Source organism: Microtus oregoni, unplaced genomic scaffold (genome assembly GCF_018167655.1).
Source record: "Microtus oregoni isolate MIOR12 unplaced genomic scaffold, Mior012 000019F_ref0000042, whole genome shotgun sequence".
Taxonomy (NCBI): Eukaryota; Metazoa; Chordata; class Mammalia; order Rodentia; family Cricetidae; genus Microtus; species Microtus oregoni.
Genome location: NW_024543078.1, coordinates 10,193,377 through 10,219,916, shown reverse-complemented (window position 1 = coordinate 10,219,916; position 26,540 = coordinate 10,193,377). Strand labels below are relative to the sequence as shown.

At 50.0% G+C, this 26,540-nt stretch overlaps 1 protein-coding gene across 1 annotated transcript; it reads right to left on the bottom strand.

The window, feature by feature from the left end:
* Nucleotides 1–12: 12 nt before the first annotated feature.
* On the bottom strand, nucleotides 13–24,599 carry Chaf1a (chromatin assembly factor 1 subunit A). The gene is made up of 14 exons (XM_041669277.1): nucleotides 24,449–24,599; nucleotides 21,371–21,421; nucleotides 18,634–19,427; nucleotides 12,090–12,146; nucleotides 10,729–10,931; nucleotides 9,475–9,535; nucleotides 9,176–9,244; nucleotides 5,789–6,015; nucleotides 5,364–5,529; nucleotides 5,180–5,260; nucleotides 4,685–4,777; nucleotides 3,909–4,164; nucleotides 2,884–3,332; nucleotides 13–572 (listed from the first exon to the last, which is right to left on the bottom strand). Exons 1-14 carry the CDS (start codon nucleotides 24,486–24,488, stop codon nucleotides 429–431), a joined length of 2,691 nt encoding a protein of 896 aa, XP_041525211.1. The 5' UTR covers nucleotides 24,489–24,599; the 3' UTR covers nucleotides 13–428.
* Between the last annotated feature and the right edge of the window lie 1,941 nt (nucleotides 24,600–26,540).

Here is a 26,540-nt window from a genome sequence, read left to right as displayed (position 1 = left end):
TCAGGTAGAGTGTGTTTATACATGTCCACGTTTGCTCAGGGCCTGCAGAGCAGCTTCAGCGACCCTGGCACAATTCATTAGCAAGTGTTTGACCACAGCAGGCACCTGTCAATCAGCTGTCAATAATGCTTAACTAAGACGGGTAGATCGGCACAAAGCCCTGGGGGCTTTACAGTTTAGAATAACTGCTCTGGCCTCCTCTAGACTCCACACCCTGGGGTGTGGGACAAAGTGCTCTTTACATGGGAGTCGGCAGGAAGCTCGAGTCCGGTGGCAGCTGCTCAGGTGCCCATCCCCACTTCCCTCAGTAGCTCTATAAGGCCGAGGGAAGTGTGGCCACCACTGCCCAGGTCATGGCTTACACTCCACTCCCTGCAGCACAGGTTGCTTTTATCCAGGAGTCCCTGGGTCTTTGAACTTGACACCCATCATTTGCAAAGCGTGGGCGCAGGCACAGGAGCCTCTGACACGTCACCCGCAACACCTGGCACATCCACGATCATACAGTCTGTGTCGTCCTCCTCATCCTCTTCTGTGTCTGCCTGGAAGCCATCCATGTCCCCAGAGCCAACCTGCACAGAATACAGCCAGTCAGCGTCTTGACCCACGCACTCCCAACACATAGTTTTGGACAATTCTCAGTGACAGTGTCCACACGGGTCAATGGCTACAATCCCTGTGCTAAGATGAGCTACACGCCCATCTAAAAACTGCCAACAGCAGCACCCCACCACAACCTGAGTGGCTTCTTTTCAAGACAGGGCTTTTCTGTGTATCTTTGGTTATCCTGGAACTCACTGTGTAGACCAAGTCTGGCCTGCTTCTGCCTCTGCTTCCCGAGTGCTGGAATTAAAGGTGTGTGCCATCCACACCTGGACCGAGTGGCTTCTCAACTTTGGTTTCAAAGAACCAACCAAGCACCCACTTTCTTGGCATTTCTTTTTTTTTTTTTTTTTGGGGGATTTTCAAGACAGGGTTTTGGAGCCTGTCCTGGAACTAGCTCTGTAGACCAGGCTGGTCTCGAACTCACAGAGATCCGCCTGCCTCTGCCTCCCGAGTGCTGGGATTAAAGGCGTGCGCCACCATCGCCCGGCTTGGCATTTCTTTTTACGGGTGCCTAGAGTTGGTGGCTCCTGAAGATGTGAGGATCCCAGATAGATGTAGCCTGAGGTAACCCCACATGATGAGGAAATAGCTAACTGGCCTTTGACCCAGGGAAGGCAGCTGCTTCTCCACAAGTCTGAATGCCTCTTATATTTGCCTACATCCATGCATGGTGGCTTCAGAAGCTGAGGAAGGAGGATCAAGAGTTGAAGGCAGCCTGGGTTGTTTTATGGTTAAGAGCCCTGGCTGCTCCATCAAGAGACCAGAATTGGTTCCCAGCACCCATTATGGCTGCTCACACATGCTTTTTTAACCCCAGCTGCTGAGAGATTCCATGGGTACCATGCTTACATGTGCACACACCCATAAAACATGAAAAACCCTTATAACAGGGAAAACCAAGTCTTAAAAGACTGAAGCATGCTGGGCTAGTGATGCAGTGTGGTCTGGTGTGACCACAGCTCCAGCTCAAGTTTAAACTACACTGCACTCTAGATGAATACAGAACATTCAAGAGCATAGCTGGCCCTTCCCGAGGGGGGTGGGGCACAGACACCTGGGAAGGCTGTACCTAGCCCCTGCTCCTCATAGCAGTTCTAGAAGAGTCTGATGGAACACCGAGCTGCAGGGCTGCTAAGGAACACACCCAGGCAGTCTAGGGTGCTGTGTGAGCACCATCTAGGCCTGTGTCTTCTGGAGGCAGCACCTCCAGCCATGAAATCCAAAAACCTACCGCTGTGGGCACATGGGGTTCCTCAGGGCTAAGGCTGACAGCAAAGTGTGCCTTTGAGCCTCGCTCCCTGCTCATGTAAGGTAAAGCAAAGATCATTAGGAGGGGGACAGGAAAAGCAGCAGAGTAGTTTGACTCGCTGGAACACAATGCTCTAGGCACATCCCCATGACACTAAACCACATCTCAGGTTGAGGGGACCTGTGCCATCAATGACAGTGACATTAGGGGCCACAGGGGAATAATCCCATCAATGACTGCAGACGCAATGTTCTCAGGGCTCCCTGCTGTGGTCTGGGGCAGAGCCATGGATACCAAGCCCTGTGTCTATCCACAGTGGGGTCAGAAGAGAATCTGAAATGCCAACACGTAGTAAGTGAGCTGGACTTCCAGTGACAGAGAGGACATCTCAAAGAAAAAATATGCTGACACTGCCTCAGAGGGCAGGGCTGCACGGGGCTCTGATGCTGCCACACACTTGTGCCCACGCAGAACAGTAGACAGTGCTTCGGCTGTTCATGTGCACAAAGTACCGTTTGGAGTTAGAAGGGGCTATCAAGCAAGGATGAACTAAGCAGTAGAAGGCTGAGGGATTACTTGCAGTGTGACCCTGATTATGACATTCAGGGACATGAACAAACACATGGTTGCTAGTGTAGGAGGGGGCAGGTGGGGCATAGGCTTTTGGGGAAGGAAGCAACTCCAGGTAACTGTGATGGCAGTCACAAAAGCTGGGTCACTAAGAACCAGCTCCTTAGCCAACAGTGGCCTCTGGGTGACATCAGCATGAGGAGTTGAGAAACAGCTGTGCATACAGACACACCCATTTTGCTACTGCGACCGTAACTGTTGTAGCAAGGCAGTGAGACGGCCCAGTGGGTAAAGGCGATTGCTGCACAAACCTGGCAACTTGAGTTCCACCCCAAAATCCTATGTGATGAAGGGAGGGAACCAGTGCCACAACGTGGTCTTCTAACCTGGCACAAACTGTGTGCAGGTGCAGTCTGCTACAGGCACAGGTGAGCAAGGCCATGCCCTCTGCAGCTCACCTGTCCATCATACCGCCTTTTCTTCATGAACTGCGTGATGCACATGGTGGCTGCTGGCTTCCGCTTGATTGGCATGGGTGTGCCCTGGTCAGGCCCCTCGGAAGTGTTGCCAGTGTCTTCTCTAGGTGTTGAGGGCATGGCGGTGACGTAGGTCCACTGGCAGGGCACAGGCAGGCACTCCTGGCCGAAGCTCCTGAGCACCTGTGGGTGCACATACCAGCACATACGGAAGTCAGGCCGCTTCTCGTAGGCCGAGTTCTCAGAGATGAGGCGCTTCAGCCTGGCCTTGGATGGCACGACCACAGCATCCTCCGAGTTGGGTACATGTGGGTGTGGAGTGGGGCTTGGGGGGCTCAGCAGGCCGCGGCGGCATCGCTCTTGGAATTCGCGGATGATGACCTTGCTCCCATTCACATTGCCATGCAGCAGTGGAAGCAGCTGGGCCAGGACTGTGGGATGAGACAGGGGTAGAGAATAAGCACCGAGAGCCCCATCCAAGGCATGCTTCAAAGAAAGCCACGCCACACGCCTGCTCCCTAGAGGCACTGAGCAATGCCATGTGCTCAGCTTGTGTGCCCTCACATTCCTCCTGAGAAGCTACTGCTCTCTGCGTCATCAGTATCCTGGGGTTTAGCATAGAGGGAGTGGCACAGCACTCTGGTCCAGGTCTCAATTCTGCTGTGGGCTCTACTTTTATAATCACCAAGGAGCTAGGCAGGCCTGGGCTGCAAATCCAAACTCTCAGGGGGCAGAAGCAAGAACACTGTAAGCCACTTGATAACTTCATAACCTGTCTGGGTTACAGGACTGGGGTGTGGCTCAGTGGTGAGCACTTGGTAGGCACATGAGAATCCTGGGTTTGGTACCTAGAAGCAAAACTTAAAAAGGGCAACGAGCTGCTACATAGATGAGAAGGCCCTGCTGTACATGCAGACAACCTATCAGTCTGCTGATGTGTGGATGTGTGACCTCCACAAGGACACTCTGACAAGCACCGTGGCCCGATGTACTGGCACCCTACTTACTATGCTGGTCCCTCTTCTCCCGCCTGGAGGCCTTTGGCTCTGGCTCTTCAGGGGGTGCTGCATCCAGCAGGCATGCGGTGAACTGCTGCAGCAGCTTCAAGTCAGAGCCTGCGCAGTTGGCTGCCTCAGCTGCCCACACACATCCCACTTGTACAGGCTGCAGTACGCGGAAACGCTTGCCCTTGGCTAGGAGCTCATCCCACTCCTTGGCCTTCAGCTTCTGGCGCACTTTGTGGTTCTCGGGGTCTGCACACTCCTAGCAGGACAAGGAGCAGACCTTGTTTAATGTTCATGCTCTCTGGTGACCCAGCACTGGCACTGAGCTTTTGAGAGCAACACCAGAGGGGTCAGTTCACACCCTGAGCTGTATGATGAGTCAGGATATTCCAGTGGCTTTGCTTGTCTAGCCTCACGGCTTCTATGATGTGGTAAACAGGTGACCAAATCACCACGAGAAGGCACAGCCAGTCTGACCCCAGGCACCCTGTTCAGGCTTACTAAAACTACAACCTGGAGTTCAGGGCCTAAGGACACCACTCAAACTCAACATGGCCTCTTATGGGAGAGCGTGCAGGGGCATAGGGACCTTCTGGAGTTGTGGGGCAATCTGTGCTTTCTTTGGGGAGTTAGAACTCTAGGTGAAGGTGGGAATTATAGGCTGGGCTGCATGTCAATCACTCTGCAGCAGAGAAAGTTCTATGCCTGCTCACTATAGCCCAAGCCACAGCAGCTGATCACCCCAATATACCACAACCAGCCTGGGCAGGAGCCCTCACCTCAGTCACGCCTTCATCCTCAGACAGGTACCCATGGGGCACAAAGAAGCCGTCGTCCTCATCTTCATCTTCCCCCATGTCATCATCCTCGTCCTTGAAGACAAAGAAGAGCTCACGCACACAAAACACAGCCTGGTCTCACATGTACCCATGCAGGAACTAAGCGGTTTACAGAGCCTGCCTAGGGGCCAGCCCTGGCCTTTCACAGGCCCTAGCGTATCTCTGGCGCCACAATACTTATGGGCAAAACTGTTGGTGTCAGAACCCCATTAAGTCACAGAAGGCTGGGCAGCCAGGAAGAAGGGATTTATCGGGCCCACCCAGTGTGGCTCCAATAGTTTGTCCATGTGACTGGGGAAGCTAGGCGAACAAGCACTTACTAGTCTACGCAAAACCAAAACTTCAGATCCCCCAGTCTGTCATCATCATCAGCCAACTGCACAGTGGCTCCCGCAGTTGGTGCAGAGGCCACACATCCCCACCGGAGTTACTCACCCCCTCACTGTGGGACAAAGACTCCCCAGGTTCCTCCTCTTCCCATTCATCATCACTATCCACCTCATAGTCAAGAAGGTTCTGGAGGGAGAATGCACATGAACATCATGGCACAAAAGTAGCTAGCACAGAGCCACATTCCTACCCCAACTCCAGGGATGGGCATGACAACCCCAGGGCTCACCTTGTCCTGGGCCCAGGGGTCACGGGGGCGGATGACTGTCGTCTTCTTGTTCCATGTCCCCCAGTATGCTGGCCGGTGGTTCTCTGAGAACTGCAGGAGCTTCATGCGGCCAAACTTCCTCCTTTCAGGTACACCGTCCACCTTGTTCTCCACAATGACTATGTCCCTGGGTGGTGGTCAGACCGTTCTTGGTACTGTGGCATGGCTGGTCACCACGGGACCTGCCTGTCCAGGAACTGCTCAGGACTGACTGCCCTTCCTGTTGCACCCAGGGCTTAGGAGGTGCCATGCTGTGTCCCAGAGGCCCCTTGTAACATATTCTAGCAACCAAGAAAGACACCCAGGGAGATGGTGACTCTAGGGGACAGCAATGGGCAGCACGGGACCACTTTCCAGGTCCTGTGACCTGGCATGCCAGGTCTCACCTGTCCATTATGTTGGTGTTGCGGCTGCAGACCTGGGTGGGTCCTGACTTCAGGGGCAACCGATCTTTCAGGTCGCTGAGGAAGGAGCTGTTCCCAGTCTGCTGCTGTAGGAGTTGGTCCAGCTGATCGCACAGGTCCTGGTCCAAGGCAGCCCGGCACCGCGGAGCCAGCACCATGTGTTCTTTGATTTCAAAGGGTGCAAACTTACCACAGGAGCCGGCCAGGGTCTGCAACAGGAGCAATCCAATGCAATGCTGGCAGGTGAGTGCACCGTGGAAAGTCTGGGTGCTCAGGTACATGGCTATGGGCACTGCTGCTTGGTGGCCACAGGACTAGAGTGGCCAAAGGGAGCTACTTGGGTGCTGGAAGACTCTGGGTCTTCAGTGATGGGGCTGGATCTCAGAAGCCCACTTGAGTTACCTCTACCCTGTGGGCACTTCAACCCCACCTGTGGAGACACAGCCTTGCTGTAACCTGGGCTGACACACCTGGCTTCCATAATCTCTTCTATTTATTTAGGGGCTAGAGAGAGGGCTTAGCAGTTAAGATCACTGGCTGCTCTTTCAGAGGACTCAGGTTCAAATCTCAGTACCAACATGGTAGCTTACAACTGTCTGAAATCCCAGTTCCAGAGGATGCTGTCCTTGTGTTCTCTGTGGGTACTGCATGCATGTGTTGCATAGGCATACATGCAGGCAAAACATCCACACACATAAAACAAAAATCCACACAAAGTCTCCAGTCGTTTTGTTATGTGAGTTTCTACATGTCATGCAAGCTGCCTCCCCTAATCCTAGCTTTCAGATCTTAATCATGGTGAGGGCCTTTTGGCCCCCAACTTCTGTCAAAAGTCACTGAGTTCTGGAAAACCAGTGTTTGCTTTATTTATTTATATTTTATTATGAGTGCTCTGCATACCAGAAGAGGGCATCAGATCCTGTAATAGATGGTTGTGAACCAGGACCTCTGGAAGAGTAACTAGTGCCTTAACTTCTGAGCCTTCTCTCCAGTCCCAAAAAACCACTTTAATGTGTGAGCCTGGATGACCAGAATGAATGAATGAGACCATAGACAAGGAGTGGCTTGGGCTTGCGGGGAGGGGAGCACATGGCAGAGCTCAGAGCCACCTCCTTCTGAAAACGCTGGGGACAGGGACTGTGGGCTGGTGGACGATGGACAGGTTCATCTAGAGTCTCACAACGCCCCACAGTGGTGTGTACGCCTTTAATCCCAGCACTCAGGAGGCAAAGGCAGGCAGATCTCTGTGAGTTTAAGGCCAGCCTTGTCTACAAAGTGAGTTCCAAGACAGACAGGACTGTTATACAGGGAAACCCTGACTCACCCTCTGCCCCCAGAAATACAAAAGAGTCTGACATTGAAAACACAAGAGTCAACTGGGCAGTGGTGGCACACACCTTTCATCCTAGCACTGGGGAGGCAGAGGCGGATGGATCTCTGTGAGTTCGAGGCCAGCCTGGTCTAGACTGAGTTCCAGGACAGCTAGGGCACTCACAGAGAAACCCTGTCTTGAAAACAAAACTAAAACACCAAAACAACAAACAAACAAAAATGAAAACACAAGAGTCCCCAACAGGGTCCACATCCAGCCATGTGACCTGATGGCTAGACTGGTCATCCCGCCATTGCTGTGAATTCAAGTTCTCTGAATGCCACTGTCAGCCCACACCAGGGCCAGTCTGCTTAGCTGGTGGAGAGCCCTAGAATCCCTAAAAACATGCCACCCAAGCTCGGCCTTGGGAACTTAGAGGGCAGCCAGTCCCCAGCATGTTGTCCCCGTGGTCCCGAGACTTCCCAAAGCCTTGGGGCAGAGAACCAATAGCTGTTCCTCTAGGGCCGGGAACCTCATGCAGCAATAGGAAGACAGGAAACCAGTGATCCAAGTGCTCAACCAAGCTGAGGGCTGGGCCACTGGGCAGAATGCAGATCTAATATACTAAGAAGGGCTGGCAGGTTGGCTTAACAGGTTAAAAGCTCATCACCCCTGCCTGGTGACCAGAGTTTGAGACTGAGAACCTCTCCATGATGGGAGGAGGAAAACTACAGAAAATTGTCCTCTGACTTCTGTCCGTGCACATAAAGATACAATAATAAAGAAACCCAAGTTTAATCCCCAGGACACACACAGTGGAGAACTAATCCCTTTAAATTGTGTTCTTAGCTCCACGTGTGTGATGTGTGCGCACTCACATCCGCACCCCGGAAATCATAAACCAAGGTCAGAGGAGATGGCTCATGGGTTAAATGTGTATGTTTGCTTTACAGAGGACCTGAGTTTGTATGCTACAACACATAGCTTGAAACCACAGAACACAAGACTTTCCAAGCAAAAATCAAAACAACAGTCAGCAAAACAGGAAGGGACAAAGCATAGAGGAGATGGCAAGACACTAACACAGTGAGGGTCTTACTTTCTCTCATAAAGTGAGTTTTATCACTGGCTCTAGCCACAGGCCAACAAGCTGCAGCTGAGGCAAGCCTCCTGATTTACAGGTTAACTAGCTGTGGACTTGATGTAGGGACAAAAGCAGATTCACATCTGGACACAGGTGTTCCAATGAGCTGACAAGGTCATAACATGTCTGTTACTCACAGGCTAAGGTAACAGAGCAGCTGCCATACCTGGAAGGGTGGGAGGGGGCAGCCTTCAGCCTCAGTTCCCACATGTGCTGGTCAGGGTCACCACAGCTTTCCCAATAAGCAAGGCCATTTCCAAGTAGCCTCAGGGAATTGCCACGCAACCTGCAGCACTGTGTGGTCTCATGCCCGCCAGATGACCAAGATGACACATTGCATGCAAATGTCAGACCACGCTCAGCCTCCCCCCCCCCCCCCCCCCCCGCATGTGCTCAGTACTACGATCCCAGCAGCCAGAGGCTAACTGAGGATGGTGAGCTCAAGCCTAGCTCAGCCTACACAGCCAACTCTAGCATGGCCTGGAAAATGACACTCAACTAGATCTTAACATGCCAGGGCCAGGGCCTCAAACACCCAAGCCACCCAAGCCACTGTGAGACCAGTGCTTGAGCAGTAGATGCCACAGTGTGTCAGGAGAGGGGACATGAGAGTGGGCAGTGAGGGGAGCTGGCTAGGTGAAAGGTCGGCATCAGGCCACCCAATTCTCCAGCACCCCGATCCTCTCTGTACTTAGGGCCTTGATGCCAGCCACAGATTAGTTCCAACCAATCTAGGTAATTAGGCGACAGGTTCCAAGAGATGGTCTCAAAAAAAGAGAATGGTGACAAATTTACATAATTAGAAATAAAATAAATTTGAAAATAAAGTCGAGAACAACAGAAGAAACCAGCACCTGGCTCACACACACGCACACACACAGCCAGCTGTACTTAGAGCTGAGGTGGTGCTCACCTTGGGGGCCTGCGGGGTCTTTGGCTTCTGGAAAAACCTAGTGATCTCTGCCTTCTCTGCCTTGATGCGCTGTGGTATGGAGAGAACGCGATAGCAGTTACTCCAGGGCACTCTGGAAAGGGAGTACTATGCTTCAGGTTCTCCAAACCCCAACCCATGAGACATCCGCACAGCGAGGAACCGGTGCTGACAGCAGTCAAGGCAGCAAGTCCCCTTGGGGCTCGCTGCCCCAACACTGAGACACAGAAAGCACCCTGATGCCTCAGTGTCCAGAGGGGCAGGGGAGGCAGCTAGGCTACCTTCTCTTCTTCTCGTAACCTCTTCTCCTCCTCTTTCTTCCTCTTCTCCTCCAGTTTAGCCCTGGGAGACAGGACACACAAGCTGTGTAAGCCAGAAGTCAGCCGCCCACCTTCCTGTTGTGCTGTGACAAGGCTATGGCCCTGGTACCAACAAAGCAAAATGCACAGCTTCACAAAATTCTTCCCTTTGCTTCTGAGACAGTCTTCCTAGGCAACCCTAGTTTGGCAACTGCAATCCCCCTGCCTCAGACTAGGTGCTAACATTACAGGTATCCCAAATTTCCATATAAAATTATTATTTTGAGGGGCTTATGAGATGGTTAAGAGCATTGCTTGCTCTTCCAGAGGTCCTGAGTTCAATTCCCAGCAATCACATGGTGGCTCACAAGCACCTATGAGATCTGCTGTCCTCTCTGGTGTGCAGGTGTACATACAGGAAGAACACTGTGTACATAAGAAATAATTCTTTTTAAGAAATTATTATTTTGAGATGGGGTCTCACTAAAAAAACAAACTGATCTGCTGATCCCCCAGTATGAGTACAGATTAAAGGCTGCACTGCATCCGCCCATCAATATAAAATTCTTGACTGTTTGGGGGCTCAGGAGGTAGAGTGAAAGCTTGCCACGATGAGGCCCTGGGTTCCAGCCTCAACAAGTCAAAAGCCAGATGTGGTGGTGCCTGCTGACCATTCCAGCACTAGGTGGAGGCAGGAGAATCAAAATCCCAAGGTCATCCTCGGCAACATGACTCACTTGCCATTTATTAGTCTAACCACCTAGTGCATGGCACAAAGAATGATTTCCAGTGGGCAGGCATGGAGGCGCTCATCTTTTAACCCCAGCACTCGGGAGGCAGAGGCAAACCTGGTCTACAGAGTGAGTTCCAAGACAGCCAGGGCTACACAGAGAAACCCTGTCTCAAAAACACAGAACAGTGCTACCACGAAAGAAATGTATGTCTCACAGCACAAGAGCGCTGTGAGCTTTCCGTGTCAAACCCTCATAGGATGCAGTAGTCATCAACTGAAGCAACAGCCCAGCTAGGAAACTGAGTAAGAAATCCTGATGGGACCAGAACATCTAAAACCAAAACCCCCAGAAATCTGGGAACCATTGCCAGACAAAGCCTGCAGCCACACAGAAAGAACACAGGTCAACTGCACCCTCTCCAGTCAGGCTCCAGTGAGACAGACAGAAAGGATTCGGCACAGAATACTGCTGGGGAGAGCCTCTGGGGGCCCCCACCACTCACTCCAGAGCCTCCTGCCGCTCCTTGCGTCGTTCCTCCTTGAGCCGCTGCTTCTCTGCCTTCTCCTTCTCATCCTTCTCCCGCTTCTCCCTCCGCTCCTTCTCCTTCAGCTCCTTCTCCTCCTCCTTCCTCCTCCGAGCCTCTTCCTTGGCTCGCCGTGTCTCTTCTCTTAGTTTCTCCTTCTCCTCCCTCTGTTGTTCTCTGTCCTGTGAAGATAGTGGCAAAGGTGTCCCACAGGTGTGGCAAGAACTGCCAGAGTCCAGGGTTCAGTTCAACACCAAAGACATCTGGTGGCTGCCAGATGACAGTGCTCCACACAGCCCAAGTTGACTCAGATTCTCTACATACACTCAAGCATGGCTGGATTTCAACAGGAGCCCGGTGGACGAGTATTAAACAGAGTCCTGGGTTGGACCTAATGTCCAGCAGAGATCCTTCTGGAATTAAGCTCTAGTCCAGCAGGTCTCTCCACATTGGAGCCTGAGCCCTCAGTGTCCAACTTGGGGAAAGGGACTTTAAGCCTTCCTGTACTGAAGTCTGTGGATGGGGTAGCTGCTGCAGCAGGTCTATGTTACGTAGGTTCTTGGTACCAGGGACTCCAGCATGTTTTGCAATTGTGTGCTGAGCCATAGCCCTCAAGTTCTACTTTCTGGCCAAAAGAGGCAGTCTGGACTAGGTGGGAGTGCAGGCCTGACCGCACTGTGGGGACTGGTCTGTTCCTGGCCATTACTAAGGAGACAGAAGCCCTGGAGACTCAGTCTGCCTGTTGCACCTTCACGTGTGCTGTCACAAAGGCTGAATTGTACCTAGCACTGCAGGCATGCCATCTGTCACTGGGAGACCGGGGCTAGCCTGGGTCACACAGCGAGCCTCTGAGAGATACGACAGATGGGACTGGGGTGTACCTCAGAGGCCCAGCACATTCAGCATGCAAACAGCCTGCCTTTCCCATACTAACCCTCCAATACCAAATTCCTACGGAGTATCAGCTGGCATAGCAGGGCCTAAACTTTTCCATATTAGTGTCCCCTTCCCCCATGGGCCACATGATGACCCAGAGATCGAAAAGCCATAAGCAGCTGTCACCTCTGCACGGTGTGGGGCCACTTCCGTGTAACCCTAACTTACACCCTTCCAAGGAGAATGAGACTACAACAAAGGCATTTTGCTTGATTCTGTTTTTTTGATTTTTTTTTGACTCAGTATATAGCCCTGGCAGCACTTGAACTCAATGCCCACTACCCACATTGCGCTAGCCGAGGCCCAAGCAAGGCCTGCACACTCAGGACACCCAGGCCATCCCCACTGTCAGTGCAGTGGCAGCACAAGCAGCAGAGCACAGAAGAGAGCCAGGAGGGCCTTACTCTGTGCAGTTTGCTCCTGCCCTTCTCCATGGAGCCTCTGACGAGTTTCTTGTTATCCTGAAAAGAAAGATAGAAGAACTTAGATCGTATTCCCGAGGGACTCCATCCCACCCCATGGGAAGGGCAGCAGGACTTGGAGCCTGCAGGGAACGTCGTGGGTGTCGTATATAAGCCCCAGGAGAGCCAAGTGATTAGCAGTTGACTTTTTTGAAGCACAAGGACCTGATTAAGCACAAACACAGAAAGAGCCAGGTGCAATGACACACTTTTAACCCTTGCACCAGGGACCAAAAGACAGGAGGATCCCTACCTCAATTAACTGGCCCAGGCCCAAGTGGTGGACATAGAATGAAAAGGGGACAAGATATTCAGTGTGGTGGCCATGCCTTTAGTTTCAGCACTGGAGAGGCAGAAGTAGCCAGCCAGCGTGGTGTATATGGCAAGACCCAGGCCAGCCAGGGAGACAAAGTGAGACCCCGTGCCCTGCTCCCTACAAAGGATGAATAGTGCCTGATGATCAATGATGAAGGTTGTCTTCTGGCCTCCACTCTCACACAGGAACCACAAAGGCTTTTTGTCAAGGATGATATAGTTCATAGGTACAATCACCCAGAAGAGCTGAGAGTGTGGTCAGAGGTGGAGCCTCCACTGAATCCTCCAGTGAGGAGTTGGGGGCGTGGCTCAGGGGTGGAGTGCCCCCCTTTTGTATTATTGAGACACAGCAGAAACAGAAATACTGTTGAAGACAGGGCAGTGGTGGTACACGCCTTTAATCCCAGCACTCAGGAGGCAGGCAGATCTCTGTGAGTTCAAGGCCAGTCTGGTCTACAGAGCTAGTTCCTGAACAGGCTCCAAAGCTAGAGTAACCCTGTTCCAAAAAACCAAACCAAAAAACCAAAAATCAACCCCTCCCCCCATGCAAAAGTCTTTTCCAACAACAGTAGTAAAGGTTACAACAGGACCAGCATACAAAGGCCTTATTCAGATAAGTCAGACACAGGTAAGATGTCAGTGAACAGAGAGAAGCCAGCAGTGGGCAGCACTAAGCAGGAAGCCAACTCCTCCCAATCCCACCCCACTGTGTTCACTGGAGCTGGCCTGCAATCTAGTCTTTCCTACAAGGTCAGGCTCATTGGGACCTAGTAGCTACAAGGAAACATTACCAGCAAGAGGCCTGGTTTCCGTGGTGCTGGGGATGGAACCCACCAGGGCTTTCTGCTCTGGGTGAGCTCTGAAGCACTTGTGTGAGGTAAAATCACCTGTGCTTCCATACTGGGCTCGAGTCCTGGATTCAAAAGATCGTCCATTCTCCTGCCTCAGTATCTCAGCACCAGTGCAAGCGCAGCAGAGCAACCCTGCTCACACAGCTCAGCAGCTCTACACAGCACCTGACGTGCCCTCCTGCAGACACATACCATGATGGGCACCACTTCCTGCTCTGGGCAGAATGACAAGGGAAGCTGCTTGGACATGTTCACAGCCAACATGTGATGTTTCCAGATCCAAGTTTTCTTCTGGAATTTTCCCTGCCCAGACCTTGGTCTCACAGCATAGAAACCTGACCTCTGCCAGTGGAGAAACTATGCTAAGAACCTTCCCTGATGAAGAAGATGCCAGATGGTCTAATCGTGCCTTGTCAGGATGAGTAGAAATCCCAGCACCTGGGCCACATAAGCAGGAGGATCTCTGTGAGTTCAAGGAAGGCTGAGGTTATACAGTGAGAGTCAGTCTTAAAACAAAATAAATTAAGGCCAAGGAGTCAGCTCAGCATGTCAAAGTGCTTGTGAGCAAGCCTAACATCAGAGCTTGTTCAAGGTAACTCCCTAATGCCACCCTGACGCGCGCATGCGCTCTCTCTCTCTCTCTCTCTCTCTCACACACACACACACACACACACACAAAGTGTTACATAGGAAACAGTAAGCAGGCCTCTTGAGAAGGAGGGTAAAAGTCGCAGCACGTGCTGAGGTGTTCTCACCCACCTGGGGCCTCTAACATTTGCTATTCTGCCTTGCTGTGTGTGATCCAGCTGCACCCTGGGTTAGGATACCAGAAGGAAATGCAATCAGCTTAGCTTGTCATTAACTGCTGAATGGATCATGAAAATGCAGTTCATTGATACAATGGAGTATTACTCAGCTGTTAAGAAAAATGAAACTATGATGTTGGGCACTGGTAGCATCATAATTTCCCAGCACTCAGAGACAGGTAGATCTCTGTGAGTTTCCGGCCAGCCTGGGAAAACTGAAAAAGAAAAAAAAAAAATGAAATTATGCAATTTGCAGGAAATTCATCCTGGGTGAGAAACCAGACCCAGAAAGACAAATGCCACCACAGTCTCCCATCTGTGAATGCCATTCCTGGTAGGCCCACACTGGAACACTCACAGAAGGCAGGAAAGGAGGGATATGGACCAAGAGGAGGGTTAAATGGGGTGTGGTAAATAACACTCAAGGCCTTTGACTACGTGATGCAGAAGCATCCTAGCTCATGCACGCACGGGATTTAAATGGAGCTGCCCTAATTGGCTGTGGTAATTAATTCCCCTCAGGTTCTTCTTTTAAAGACACGTTTATACTTGAAGGTTTTGTCTTCATGCGTCTGTCACCATGTATGCGCCTTGTGTCCTCTGAAGTAGTCTCCAGGCCTGAGCCTTCAGTGTGCTGTGTCCTTATCTTTACACCCACAGACAAGTCAGCTCTCACTCCAGAGGCTTCTTTTTTGAGATACCGCCAGATAGCCTCACAACCTCTACGTGAAAGACAGAGAGAGGCACTCAGCTCCACATGGGATGGTTATATCACCTCCTGCCATCAAGGCACAGGGATCTCAGGTAAGACACCTGCAGTGAAACACTGTCGTGCACGTGAACGCACAACAGCTGTGACTGCAAGCACAAGACCCACACAGATCAAGCCACACAAAATTCCAGCACAGATGGGGAACAGTCATGAATCTCCACCTGTAGTTTACGAGTTACTGAGAAAGGGTGGCTGCCGGGAAGGGGAGAGGTCACTTAAGGCCAGTAGATGGTCCCTGTGGTGCACATACAGGAGCACTAACTGGACTCAGTAGATTTAAAAAACAAAAGCAGGCAACTTTTTGCCACCTGAAACCCCACAGACCTAGTTCCAAACCCCTAGATGCCAAGTCTTTCTGTGTATAAGCCTTCTTTCCTGGGTAAGCATAGCCACCTCTCCTCAAAGATGCCGATTCTCACAGCAACCACAACTGCGCACAACACAGACATCAGATCATGGGGATCCCAGCCTGGGATAATCTACAACGTAGCCCCTGCATCTATGACTCAGATAGTCGCTGTGATGGTGTCTCCTAGAAAAAGCTGCATAAACAAGACCCGAACAACAGCAGCACCAATGGACAGGCTAACACAGAACGTGGAAAATCTCAAGGGGGCTCTACCCCTAGACAAACAGCTACAGGCAAATAGTGACAGCCGAGAGAAGGAGAATTAGCCTCTCCCAGAAATGAGCCCTCTTATTGTTGTCCAGTGCAGAGTGGTCAGACCTGAGATCATCCATACAAATAACAAAAATCCACAGGATGTATTCATACATATCTTTGTGCATACGCACACCTCCCCCCCCCCTCTCTCTCTCTCACACACACACACACACACACACAAATAAAGAGGCTACCAATTTGAGAATGTAAGACATGGCAGGGATTAGAGGGAGAAGTGATACAATCCCATTTTAATTAAAAATATATTTTTTAAAAATAAGAGCTCATAAGGCTGGGAATGGTAGTGCACGCCTTTAATCCCAGCACAAAGGCAGGTGGATTTCTGTGAGTTTGAGACCAGCCTGGTCTACAGAGTAAGTTCCAAGATAGTCAGGACTACACAGAGAAACCCCGTCTCAAACCCTCCCCTCCAAAAACACAAAACAAAACAAAACCCTCCCCTCCAAAAAAAAAAAAAACAAAAAAAAAATAAATAAAAAAAAAACAAAAACAAAAAAAAAACAAAAACAAAAAAAAACCAACTCATGAATTTGAGGGGGAGAGAAGAAGTTGTTTGGAGGGAAATGGAAATGTATTTAATCTAAACACGTCCTAAGTATGTATAGAATTCTCAAACACAAAACAGACAAGGTACCAGCACTTGGGAAGCACAGGCAGGTGGATCTTTGTGAGTTCGAGGTCAGCTTGATTTACACAGCAAGTGCTAGGACAGCCAAGGTTACATGGAGACCCTCAAAAAACAAAATGAACAAAGACAAGAACTGTCTTAAAAACTGAGAAAATGGCTGTCCCCTATCAGGAGAGGGCAGGCTGGCTGTGAAAGCAGAGGATCCTACAGTGACTTCCAAAGCACTGAGACATGCAGGCATTAGGGACCAAATAGGGATTAAGAAATTACAGGGGCAGGAGCTACACCTAGCTGTATCAGCTGTATTGACCATCACCTGGCTTCCAGTCAGCCTGGTCTATACAGCAAGACCCCATGTCAAAACCAGCCTTGAGTTCTAGATTTACTGGGGTCAGGAATCAAGTCAAACTTCACAAGGTAGATTTATGATTCAGCTGGGGCAGAAAAAAACAAGATTAATGGACACGGCAAACACCTCGATGCATCTTGGGATAAGGAGATTCTACAAACTGAAGATGAAGCTGGACTCAGGAGGTGGGATGCACAGACAGGATGGCCAATGAGGCTGGAGGAGCAGACAGCAGCTCCAAGTTGTTTGTCAAGCCAGCAGGTCACCAGCAGTCATCTCTTAGGATGACTGTGCTCTCAGTAAATGAAGTAATTCCACACATCAAAAGTCACGAAGGCAGCAGGCCACCCAAACTGGTGATAGAGCAGACCTTACAGAAGGGATGAACAAACCACCCACGCCAAGCGTCCACACCAAAACAAGATCTAATGGGAACAAATGGAAAGTACCACACGACCACAGTATATTGGGATTCTGTTTAAGGCTTCTTGTCCAACTATACACTCCAGATGGCCTCACTCATGACAATCCTCTTGCCTTACCCCAAACGCTGGGATTATAGGCATGTGCTATTATGTCTGGTTTGGATGAATTTTTATACAGTTTTATCTGAGATCTTAAGGACAGCTGAGAATTGATACATCTGTCACTGTGCAGATTTAAAGCCAACAAAGTGAGACACCCATGACATTTGAAATGCCAAGTCCTCCCAAACACAAGACTCCCTGAACACCAAGACACGATCACCAGTACAAAATCCCATACCCGACCTCACTCTCCTGACAGCTGCCACCAATACCCCAACAGAGGGTTGACTTCAGCTCTGTCTGAGGGTACACAAACAGCTGAATGAAGGAGGCTTATCAGGTTTTTTTTTTTTTTTTGGATTTTTCGAGACAGGGTTTCTCTGTAGCTTTTTGGTTCCTGTCCTGGAACTAGCTCTGTAGACCAGGCTGGCCTTGAACCCACAGAGATCTGCCTGCCTCTGCTTCCCGAGTGCTGGGATTAAAGGCGTGCGCCACCACCGCCCGGCCGCTTATCAGGTTTAAAAGGAGGTTCATAGCCAGGTGTGATGGCACATGCCTTTAAACCCAGCACTAGGGAGGTAGGGGTAGGTGGATCTCTGTGTTTGTGGCCAGCCTGGTCTACAGAGCAAGTTCCAGGCCAGCCAAGGCTACATAGAGAAACCATCTTGAAAACAAAACAAAAAACCCTGACACACAAGCACACGACAATCAAAACCCATTATATATAATCACAATGTTTGGGAGGCTGAGGCAAGACAATTTTGCATTCAGGGCCAGCCAGGATCAGATATGAAGACAGCTGGGGATATAGCTCAGTGGTAAAGTGCTTGCCTAGCATGTGTGAGGGTCCCAAGTTTCTTTGTGTAAGGCAGGTATAGCCCGGCTCTGAGTTACTCTTCCAGGCCTTGTTGACACCTGGCTTGTGGTGACCTCACTGCCAGGTTCTGGTGGTCCATCTGGGCTCCATCAGGGAAGGTACCCCTGGACAGACGACTACTCTTTAATAATGAACAGAGCAGGAAGGTGGCAGGTGTGGGAAGGCTCAGCTTCAAAGACAAGGGCAACGGTGAGCCTGGTCACAACATGCTTCGGCACTCCTTGTCCCAAATGCTTAGGAGCATCTGTTGCGAATGTTTGTCATCTGAGATGCAGAGGGGCCCCAAAACCAAATAATCAATTTCCATTCTGTGAACCATTTTTTTTTTCTAGACAGGTTCTCACTATGCAGCCCTGGCTGTCCTAGAGCTCATTATGTGGACTTCAACTGAGAAGGTCCACCTGCCTCTGCCTCCCGAGTTGCTGGGATTAAAGGTGTGCATGTCACCAGTCAGTCAAATAACGGTTTTATGATTAGCCTGAGAGAGACTCTCATGTACTCATGTAGCCTAGGTTGGCCTCAAATTCACTATTTAGCTAAGGCTGACCCTGACCTCCTGTCTCTACCTCCCCAGTGTTGAGATAATAAGTTTCTGAGGTGCCAAGCATGCAGGACCAGTGCTCTATCTACTGCAAGGCCCTGTCAATACTCTGGAATTATGTGAGGTGGGTACTCACTCTGCAGATGGGTGTGGAGGGGGGGCTGGTCCTACTAAGCTGTGCTGGGGGTTCAGATGGTCCCTCAGGAGAGCTGGTTGGAGAAGAAGAGCTGGTGGGGGAGTGGCTCAGTGTGGAGTCATCCTCAGGGCAGGACTCCAGCACCTCACTCTCTGAAGTGACACTCCTGTCCAGGGACACCGTGGGAAGAGCAGTGTGGAGAGGCTTAGTGGCCAGAATGTCCTCAAGCACCACCATGGGCACCTTCTCTATAAAAAGGAGACCCCCTGCCTTGCTCCAGCCTGATGGCTCCTTTATGGGGGATGTCCTGGAACCCGTGGTCAGCTCAGGACAGCTCTGTAATAAGCCAGCCTGACAGTCACCCGTCCTCTCTGGGCCTCCTGGGCTCCCAGGCTCCTCCTCCACAAGGCAAGGAATGTCTGCAGGGGTCTCTGGGAGACACTGCTCCACTGTGGAGAGTCCCTGCTGCTTGTCGGCTCCTTCTGCTGGGGCATCAGGACTTGGTTCACTAGGGCCCTCAGGGTTGTCTGGAATGTCATTGGAGTTCTCAGTCAGGTCGATGATGACCACACTCGGCCCTGGCTTTATTGTGGCCCTCAAGAAGCTATCAATGGGGCCTCGGCCACTGACCAGCTTCGGACTCAAGCCTACATGAGAACCTGTGTGACAGCGGTTTTCCAAAGTGTCCAAGGACAATTGTAGATCCGGAACTTTATCTTCCACAGACACTTTCGGTGATGTGTCCTCGGCTTTCTTCTTGGGAACAAGGTTCAGGGGTTTGAAGGGCAGGCGGGCTGAAATGAAGAAAAACAACATCTTCAGTGACAGCAGAGGGAGACCATAAACCCGTGTTCAAAATCTGAGTGCCTGGGCATTAATGGCCAGGAAGTCTGTGGTGAAAATTTCAAGCCTAAACATGGAGCTGTTGTGGGTTGGAGAGACGGCTTCAGCTATAAAGAACAATGACTGCTCTTACAGAGGACCTGAGATCAATTCCCAACACCCACGTGGTGGCTCACAACCACCTGTTCCAGGGATGTGACACCTCCTTCTGACCTCGAAGGCCAGACATGCACATGATGCACCAACATACATGCAGGTAAAACACCCATACCCAGAAAATTTTAAAAGGGGTAGGCACAGCTGGAGGCTGGAGATCAAACGGCAGCCGGCACTTTTACCTGACCTCCAGGGCACACTCCCCACTCTCTACATTTGAATGCCAAGTATCACCGGTTAATTCTACATAAGCAAAAACCCAAACCAACCTTTTCCCTACATTTGGTCAGCTCATGAAACACAGCTGCCCTGAGGTTTCAGGCTCTGCTGATTCCTCCCACCTGGGACACATCTCGCCAAAGTTAGTCTGGTAGGGAGTCCTAAGGGAAGAGGGAACTGCTAGGGGCCAACCAGATGGACAGTTGGGCTCTTCAATGGGAGCCTTGATCCTAGACACAATCCCACTGTCACTGGGGCCAAGGGCAAGCCATGGCTTGTGAAGGTGTAGGGAATAAGAGACACTCGTGCTGCCCAAGGTAGTCAGGCAGTGCCTGGCTGCTTCAGTTTGGGAAGGGGCCAGCACGTCAGAGACAGCAAGCAGAGCACGCCTCCCCAGTACAGAGACCACCAAAGCATCGGAAAGATGGTTCAGTGAATAAAGAAGGCATTTGCTGCCAAGCCTGATGCAAAGACCCACATGAGGAGGAGGAGGAAAGACTTGCACAAGCAATCTTCTGGTCGCCACAAGCACACCTCAGAACACACACATCCAACACATGTGTACACACGCACAGATGAATCACTATTTGATTTATTTGTACACAAATCAAATGGTAACCCTGCCCTGGGGTGCAGCTCTGCCTCCCGGTCCAGTCTGGACTTTGTAGCTGTAGGTAAGCTGGGCTAAAGAGTAGGACCCCATCTCAAAACCAAAGCCCAGCAGCTTGAGAAGTGGCTCAAGGCTTGAGAGCACTTCCTACTCTTGTAAAGCTGGGTCCCCCAGCACACAAGGTGGCTCACAGCTGCCCATAAATCCTGTTCCCGGGAATCTGACTACCCATGGCCTCTGCAAGCAAGTGGTGCACACATTACCCACAGATATACACCTAATTAAAGAAAATTTGATGGATCTTGTACCCATTTGGTGGCTCACAACCATCTGAAGAAAGGACCTTCCACCTGCAGTGGGCACTGCATACAGACGGCACATTAAAATACAGGGCCAAACATTCAGAGAGACAGATAAAAATAAATCAATAAAAAAATTAAAACTGGAAGCTGGGCATGGTGGCATATACCTTTAATTCCAGCATACAGAGGCAGATGGCTCTCTTGGAGTTCTAGACCAGCCTGGGCTACATAGTGAGACCTTGTCTCATAATAAATAAACAAGCAACAAATTTTCTCTTGAATGAAAACACAGTTGCCTTCAGCTCATGTACATCCATGGAACGAATTCAATTCTAAACTCACAGTGAGCCCCATGCACACCCAGGCTCACCATATATACACATATCCCAAAGACAAGTCTGGGGTGGGTGCAGCTCAGTGGTGCAGGGTTTGGCTGTCGTATGAGGCCCTGGGCTGGGTTCCAGCATCAAAACTCAAGAGATAAGATGTAAGAAACCCCTGAGACCTCCAAAGGTTAGTGAGCACCTGCTGCCCTCCTCTCAGCTCCTTAATAGGCTACTGAGGACCCCACTGCAGCCAATGGAGAAAAGTCAGGAATCAGATTTACCTTGTATCAACCTCTTCAATGGGAAACCCGGTCTGTCTTTGCAATCCATAGCTGTGGGTAAAAGAAGAGCAGCAGTTACTAAGAGTGAGGGTCACTGGCCAGCGAATGACCACAGCAGTCACACACAAGCAGCCCCCATTGAAGTTCCCATGCCCCTGCCTGTTTCATTTGACCTGTGTCTTCTCGAGACAGGATCTCACAGCAAGCCTCCCAAGTGCTGGAATCCCAGGCACAAAGTACCACAGCCTACTTTTACAGACTTAAAAAAAAATTGTTTGCTTTCCATCTAGGGTCTCAGTATGTAGTCATGGATGGCCTGCCCCTGCCTCTCAAACGCTGGTAATGAAGGCTACACCACACCCAGCTGCCATTTACCTTTCTTATTTATGTATGCACATGTATCTGCATGGGCGTCTGAGCTCAGAGGAGTTACAGGCATTTGTGAGGTACTGGATTTAAGTGCTGGGACTTGATCCGAACTCTGGTCCCCTGTAACTGCTGAGCATCTCTCCTCCCTAGCACTTTCTACATTTGCCACACGGTGTGTCAGAGCACACCTCGTGGGGGCCGGTCTACGTGTGGGTTGTCGTGACAGCACCCAACAGTCAAATTTGGCAGCAGGTACTCTGACCCTTAAGCCCTAGCATTATTAGCCCATGGAGACAGTTTTTATGGTTGGGGTAAGATTTTGGGGGTGCTGCTCACTTCTAGCTGATACACAGGCACTCCCCTTAAACAGCCTGCAATGAATAGGCCAGCCCCACAACAAAGGCTTACTAGGTTCAAAATGTTAACACTGACCAATTCTACCCTAGACTCGGACCCTTGCTTTTGAGTTTCTCTGTGGGCCTTGCTCAGAAACTGTTGTGTTATATCCCCTACTGGATGCCAGACCTGATCGACGCTGTACCCAGACTGCCCTCCTCAACACTTGAATATACTGGGAATTGATGAACAGTGAGCAAAAAGCAAGGGCATGAGAGAACAGATAAGGAAGAGCCAGTCACGGAGTGATGCTTGCCACCCAGGACTAAGGAGGTAGAGGTAGGAAGATTGCCTCAACTTCAAAGCCACCCTGGTCTACACAGAATTCTAAGTCAGTTATGGCTAAACTGCCCAAGGCTATCTCAAAAAACTAGTGAGCTGGTGATACGGTTCAGTGGGTTAGGGCGCTTTCCAAGTCCGGGTAGCGGTTAAGAGCACCAACTGCTCTTCTAGAGGACCTAGATTCAAGTTTCAGCACCTACATGGCAGCTCACAACTGTCTGTAACTCCAAGATCTGACACCCTCACACAGACATACATGCAGGCAAAACACCAATGCACATAAAATTAAAAATAAATAAAATTATTTAAAAAACCCTCAGGAATATCTAAACACATCAAAATCCATGCATGTTGGACAATAAATAGAACCTGTTTTTTGTTTGTTATGAGACAGTGGTTTTCTATGTAGCCCTGGCTGTCCTGGAACTCGATATGTAGACGAGGCTGGCCTAGAGCTCACAGAGATCCACCAGCCTCTGCTTCCCAAGGGCTGGGAATAAAGGCATGCACCACCACGCCTAGCTTAGAACTTGTCCTTGGGTAAATACCTTTAAAGGGGTAGTTCAGGTGTAGAAACTCACACCTGCTAGGCAGCATGTTTTAAGTGGACAAAAAAATCTCCAGTAATTTGGGGAGCATTTTCATACATTTTACTAATGCTACATGGAATTCAGACTCCACTCTGGACAACCTCAGCTGTCCCGGGTGGAGACAGCCTGTTCATCCCAGCTTAGAGACTTGGACCCTACCCAGAACATCTATGTGTCTTTTTTTCTATTTGAATGGAAGAAAAGCAACATTGCTGTTTTCTATTAGCAAAAAAATATAGATTTCTCCCCCCTGAAAACTTAAAAACTTTTATTATTTTGATTAGTTTGTTGCGAGGGAGGCTTGTGGAATTGATTCTCTCCTATCTACGATAGAATTCAGTTGGTGAGAAACCAGGTCAATCTGGAACTCATCATCTCCTGCCTCAGCTTCTAGGATGCTGGAACTGCAGATACAAACTACCATACCTAAATTGTCTTTATTACCAACAGCGCTGGTTTTAAATGTTCTGCCTTGGTTAAATAAAAGCAATGATCTATGATTGTCCAGGTAGTTTTATGAATATTAATTATGTTTTCATAACATTCCAAGCCAGTCAGGGCAACAGTTCTAGCCCTCTTGGGATACCCGGCTGGGGAGAGGGGACGGTGCACATCTTTGGTGGTCAGAACCGTAGAGGGGGGCCAGCATTACCCCAGAAGAGGATAGAGATCGAGGACACTGCCCTCCATCCCTGAAACTGCCCACCCACCCCCACACACATCCAAACTGGCAGACTGGTCCCTTCTGGGACCGTTCTAAAATGTCCAAGTGGTGCTCAGTTGGTGAAATCTTAGTCCATCAGGACGGCCCCCATTCCTTCCAGTCCGAGTCCTTCAACCCACACAGGGTGGGATTCAGTGCCAACCGCTAGGAGTACAATTCAGAATCAAGCAGCGAGACTGGACACCCCACATTCAGCGAAGCCTGCCGCATGCTACAAAGACTCCTAACACGTACCCGGTAGGGCCATACCACACTCACAAAAGAGAGCTTCCTGGTCACGCTTGCCACCCAAAGCCTCCACCATCCTGGGGACTTGCCCTGCCCCGCACAGCTGCAGGATTCTCTGGTGTCCAGAGCTCAAGGGACCACAGGCCTGTTTCCCCATCCACTGCAAAGGTCCGACTCACTCGAGAATTCACAAATGCATTCAATAACTTCCTCAACTGACTTAACTCCGTCCTTGGCCTCAATTTCCCCACCCGCTACTAGAGGACACAGATGTATTCAGGACTCATCAAAGACGACCAGGGCCTGTTTCCTCGTCTGCTACTAGGACCTAGATATTTGAGCGACACAGAGCCTTCGGGAACTTGCAAAGATGACTCTTCCCCCTCCCTGGGGCCTCAGTTTCCCCTTTGAGAGGCGTCCCGTCTCCGCCTCTCGGCCCCCCAGGCCACCCGGGAGCGGACCCGGTCCTTCAGGCCCAGCTTCACTGACCAGTGGCTCGCGGCGTCGCGACGTCCGGCTCCTCCAGCATCGCGGCGGCGGGGGCTCAGGCTTCACTTAGGCGGCCCCGCTGTGCTCTCCGCCTCCCGCCGATGCCGCCACTGCTGCCGCCGGTGCCGCCGCGCTCGTATTTGGCGGGAACCGCGGCAACCTCCGCGGCTCGCGCGCCGATTGGACAAGAACACGTCACGTGACAGCCCTGCTTCAGGAAAAGAGGTGCGCTCGGCGTGTCCTCGCGAGAACTGTGGCTTGTTTGCCCGAAAATCCCGCGGGAGGTGGAAGGAGGCGGGCTCCTTTCCGGCGGTTCTTGAGTGGCTGGGGAGAGCCGCGTTTCTACTGATCCTAAGAAATGTCAATCTAAGACTCCTCCCTTTTATTGGGTAATATTCTTGGAAAAAGGCGGGACAGTACGTCACGATCGGTGCCAGTGACAACTTGAAATTACGGATTAAAGCAGGAATATGAAGTGAGTTTATCTTAATTAGTGATTGGTTGAAAGTAGCTACTGCGATTAAAATTGGAGATTACTTTCTTTCATTGTTAACTTATAAATTACTTCCCTTTCAACTATAAGCTACTTTTTTAAAATTGTGAGTTGCTTTTCTGAAATGATGAACCGCTTTTGAAAAAAAATTACGATTTGCTTTATTTTTAAGTAGAATCTTCCGTTGTAAAATTATAAATTATTTTTTAAAATCGTGAGTTACTTTTTTAGTGTGAATTACTTTGAAGATATATTAATTGAAAAAAATTATTCATTGAGTCTGGTGGTGGGAGCTTTTAATCCTTGTACTTGGGAGGCAGAGGCAGGTGGAGCTCTGTGAGTTCAAAGACATCCAAGTCTGCGTAGCCAGTTCCAGACCATCCAGCGATACACTGCATCAAAAATTATTAATTGCCTTTTTTATTTATTTTATTTTATTTTGAGACAGGGTCTCACAATGCAGCCTTGCTGGCTTGGTACACACCAACAGTTTCTAAAATATTTAAGCGAAGGAAGAAACCTTTCACTCCTTCACCAGGAAAGAGCTCAGAACCCATACCAGTTCTTTTCTTGATGTGGCTAGTAAGTGGGTTATTTGGATAATAAACTAATTGTATGAACTGCTTGGACCTCATCACATCTTTGGCTGGCTGCAGTAGAATTTGACTGAATTGTGCAGATCCTTTGGAGCCGATCCTACCGTTGTATACCTATCGACCCTGCACTTGGGAGGTGAAGACAGGAAGACCCAGAATATAGGCCAAAGTAGGCTGAAGTTTGAGGCTAGCCTGGGCTCCATGATACTCCATCACACAACCCATATAAAATAAAGAACATTCTTGTGTGGATCTGTGGGTTGCTGGCATGCTAGGAATCTGGCTGCAGTCTCCAGTCCCGAAATCAGGCATGCTGTCAAAGGCCTGTCATTGTAGTACCAGGGAGGTGAGACAAGATGATCAGGAGTTCAAGACCAACTTGTGCTATATGGGACCCTGTCTCAAAAAAACCAAAACGACTCATAATCCGAACTATTTATAAAGGCTCGTTTGATCATGCCCAATAAGGATGACACATACGTGTTCTTTTGCTCTGCTGCACTGCATTCTGTTGAGTCATTTGGAACCTTCCAGAATTCCTTGGCTTCACCCTGAACATCTTCCTGTTCCTGCTTAGGGTCTATTTACTCATCACCCCATTTACTATTAATCTCCAAGCTACTAGACAGGTGTGTAACTGGTTATGTAACCCAGCCGGCCTCAGACTCAAAGACCCATGCATCCTGCTTTCAAGTGCTGGGATTAAAGGTGCTACACCTGGCATATTCTGTATACATTTTGAAATCTATAGTGCAGTTGATATGAGGGAGGTGCGTGTGTCAATCTGGGGAAGTTTCATCAAGGAGGTGACATTCCAGCCGCAGACACCCTTCCTTGTTTTGGTCGCTTTTGACCAAGCATTTTGATTTTGTTTTTGTTGTCAGAGCATTTAATCTCAGTCACGGGAAGACAAATGAAGACGCCTTCTAAACTGGAGACTCTCTAGGTTGAGTTTTTAATGTTATTTTATTTTTATCTTTAAAACATGATTTTATGTTCTTTC